Consider the following 3,427-nt stretch of genomic DNA (forward strand, 5'->3'; position numbering starts at 1 on the left):
TTGTTCATATTTGGCCAATGATACCCCATGTGTTGCATCCTTTTGTATAGGTTGATCTTTTCTGGGACCCTACTGGCCTGGCCATGTAGTTCTTCTAATCTCATCTTTCCTTCCTTGCCATTGATACACCTAGATAGTATCCCTCTGGGCAACCTCCTGTATAATTCCCTTTCTATCAGAATGTAGTCCCTCAACTCTTTGATACTTCCTCCATGTCCTGCCTCTTTCATTTTTTCTTTGACCTCACTCCTCCAATCCTGCCGCTCAGGTTCTTTAGGGAACATCTTTTTGAGGATCCTTATGATGGAATGTTCCTGCTTACTTACTTTTACTAGTGTTTCTTCCTTTGAATGACATTTGGAATCCCAAGGTGGCTAGTGCATCAGCGAACTTGTTCTCACTCCTCTGGGTGTACTCTACGCTAAAGGTCTGGAACTCCTGCTCCAGCCTTTGCACCCAAGTCCTGTAGGCTGCCAAACTGTGCTCTCTTAATGCAAAGTCACCTTTCACCTGGGAGACTACAAGATTGGAGTCTTCTAAAACTCTCATTTGCTTCACTCCTATGTTGAGTGCTATGGTTAACCTAGTCAGGTATGCCTCGTACTCAGCTGCATTATTTGAACAGGAAAACCCAAGCTTGAAAGATAAGGGAATAGTGTCCCCCTCTTCGCAACGTAGTACAACTCCCAATCCATTTGAAGTTGTCGTTGTTGACCCATTAAATCTCATCGTCCACTTCTTTCCCGGGAGCTCTGCCACTGCTACTTCCCCTAGGATCTCTTCGATTAATGAGCCTTCTTCCTTCCCAGGGAATTGGGATAGCAAATCTGCTATGGCTTGACTTTTGACAGCCTTGGGGGTCCTGAGGCCTATGTCGTATTGGGAGAGTAGGACCAGCCACTGCGCTACTCTTCCTGTTAGGAGGGGCTGATGTAGTAATGCTTTTATGGGGTGTGACTTAGTCACCAAAAGGATCTGGTAAGCCGAGAAATATCGTTTCAGCCTTTGGGATGTGTAAATGACCACTAGGCAAGCCCTTTCTATCTTGGGGTACCTGGTCTCGGCATCCCTAAGTGTCCTGCTCACGTAGTAAATGGGTTGCTCATTCCTATCATCATCCTCTTGTGCTAGCATGGCTCCTATAGCGTAAGAGTTTGATGCTAAATATAGCAACAAGGGTCGCCCACATACTGGTGCTTGGAGGGTGGGAAGATGATTCATGGTCTACTGGATCCTCTGAAAGGCTTCCTGCTGCTTAGTTCCCCAAGTGAACTCAGCCCCCTTTTTCAACATTTTGGATAAACTACTTGTGACCGAAGCCAATCCTAGCACAAACCTTCTAATGTAGGAGACCCTCCCCAGGAAGCTTTTGAGCTCTCTTACAGTTGCGGGCCTTTTCATTGTTCCAATGGCTGTGGCTTTGGCTAGATCCACACTTATACCTCTGTGATGTACTAGGAACACAAGAAACTTTCCAGCGGATACCCTGAATGCACACTTCATGGGGTTTATGCGTAGCTTGTACTTCTTGTACCTTTCGAAGACTTGTTCAAGTACCTAAAAGTGTCCTACCCTGGTTTTTTATTTTACCACAATATCATCCACATAGTCTTCCATTTCCTTGTGCATCATGTCATGGAAAATGGCTGTCATAGTTCGCTGGTACGTGGCCCCTGCATTTTTGAGGCCAAAGGGCATCATAGTGTAATAAAAATTCCTCATTATGGTCCTAAATGCCGTCTTCTCTGCATCTTTGGCAACCATGCAGATTTGGTTGTACTCACTATACCCGTCCATGAATGAAAACATAGAATTTCTTGCAGCTGAGTCTACGAGGAGGTCGATGTTAGGCAGAGGGAACTCATCTTTTGGACATGCCTTGTTCAGATTGCGAAAGTCCACACAGCACCGGATTTGGCCATTCTTTTTCTTCACGGGTACTACGTTGGAAAGCCACTTGGGGTACTAGATGGGTTTGATAAAACCAGCTGCTAGTAGCTTTTTGACCTCTTGAGCTATCTGAGATTCTACATCAGCATGAAAGTGAAGGAAAAATTCTGGTTTTGTATCTCATACAAAACACATAGCAGAAGCAACAAATAAGGATCTATTTTATTCATGATTGATAACGTGCACTATGTAAATTTCAGAATTTAAGAACAAGATGGCGTACCTTGGTATGGAGAAATTCAAAACAAAGATTAGAAGCACTTGGGAACACTTTTAATTTTCACTCCAATTCCACTTTACGCCCAAGATGTGTGGTCTCTCAATCAGTTTTCAAGGGGAGAATGAAAGTGTGTCTCACACTCTCTCACACACCGTTTCTAATTTTTCTTTTCTTTCTCACTAATAAAAATTCTGTATGTTTCCCCCTTTATAACTAACTGATTATCTAATTGGGCTGGCCTATAGGGTCTTTCCAATTGGGCTTTAGTGTGTGGCTTGGAGTGGGACCAAAAGGGACCAATAAGACACTAGCTCCAATGGGCCTTGGGCTTTTCCGTCAATTCTTGACAAGTCCAAAGTTACCATTAATTATATTTAATACCACTATATAAATATAATTGCACTCTAGGCCTTATTAATAAATTATATCCCAAGACTTTATTATACATGCAACCCCTTCATAAAATATTCGTAGTAACACAAAGTCATAAATGTAGACTGCCACTTTGTAAATTACTACATCTTATCCTTGAGTACCCGATTTAATTCTTTAAAGTTATTCATTATATATTTATGAAATCCAATTTCATAAATATATACTTTAGTAATTTCTTACTAAAGTGGTTAGGCCTAACTCTCTGAATAACTGAACCCATTAAACTTATCTCAAGGGAATATTTTATATCTCCATCAAGAGACTATGAATTCCATCTTGAGAATATATGTTCCATCAACACTAAATGTGGCTGCCTAACATACTGAGGTTTTGACCGTTATTTTAGATCTCACTCCTGATATATCAAAGCAACCCACACCTCATAATCAGGTCCATTATTCTCTCAGGATTAAGAGTTCATGCAAATAGAAGTCATAAGATTTATTATTCATTTGACAGTCGTTAGGAGAATAATAAATCTCACAGCGGTCCTGTTCAATATGTCTTAACTCTTAAAATATATCAACATATCAACTAGAAGTCTCCACTTCCATGATCAAGACAAATCATCTTAGTTGATACGTTATAGTCTTCGCAGATGAAATGCCCAATTTCATCATCGACTACGAACTATAAATTCTGAATTTACAAAGAACTTGTGATTTACATCTTCTGTGACTTTTCACATAAATCACATACAATGCATCTTATGGACTATATGATAATGTCCCATATTCATGTTACCATTATTTTAGATAATAATAAAATAACTTTATCAATCACAATATTAAGTCATACATCATGTCATACATAATATCATAC

General features: G+C 40.3%; 1 protein-coding gene across 1 annotated transcript; it reads right to left on the bottom strand.

Annotated features, from left to right (window-relative positions):
• Positions 1-318: 318 nt before the first annotated feature.
• Positions 319-1,221, bottom strand: LOC142627013 (uncharacterized). Its single transcript, XM_075800793.1, has one exon. The coding sequence runs from the start codon at positions 1,219-1,221 to the stop codon at positions 319-321; it is 903 nt and encodes a 300-aa protein (XP_075656908.1).
• Positions 1,222-3,427: the final 2,206 nt, after the last annotated feature.

This window comes from Castanea sativa, chromosome 1 (assembly GCF_040712315.1).
Source record: "Castanea sativa cultivar Marrone di Chiusa Pesio chromosome 1, ASM4071231v1".
NCBI classification, from domain to species: Eukaryota; Viridiplantae; Streptophyta; class Magnoliopsida; order Fagales; family Fagaceae; genus Castanea; species Castanea sativa.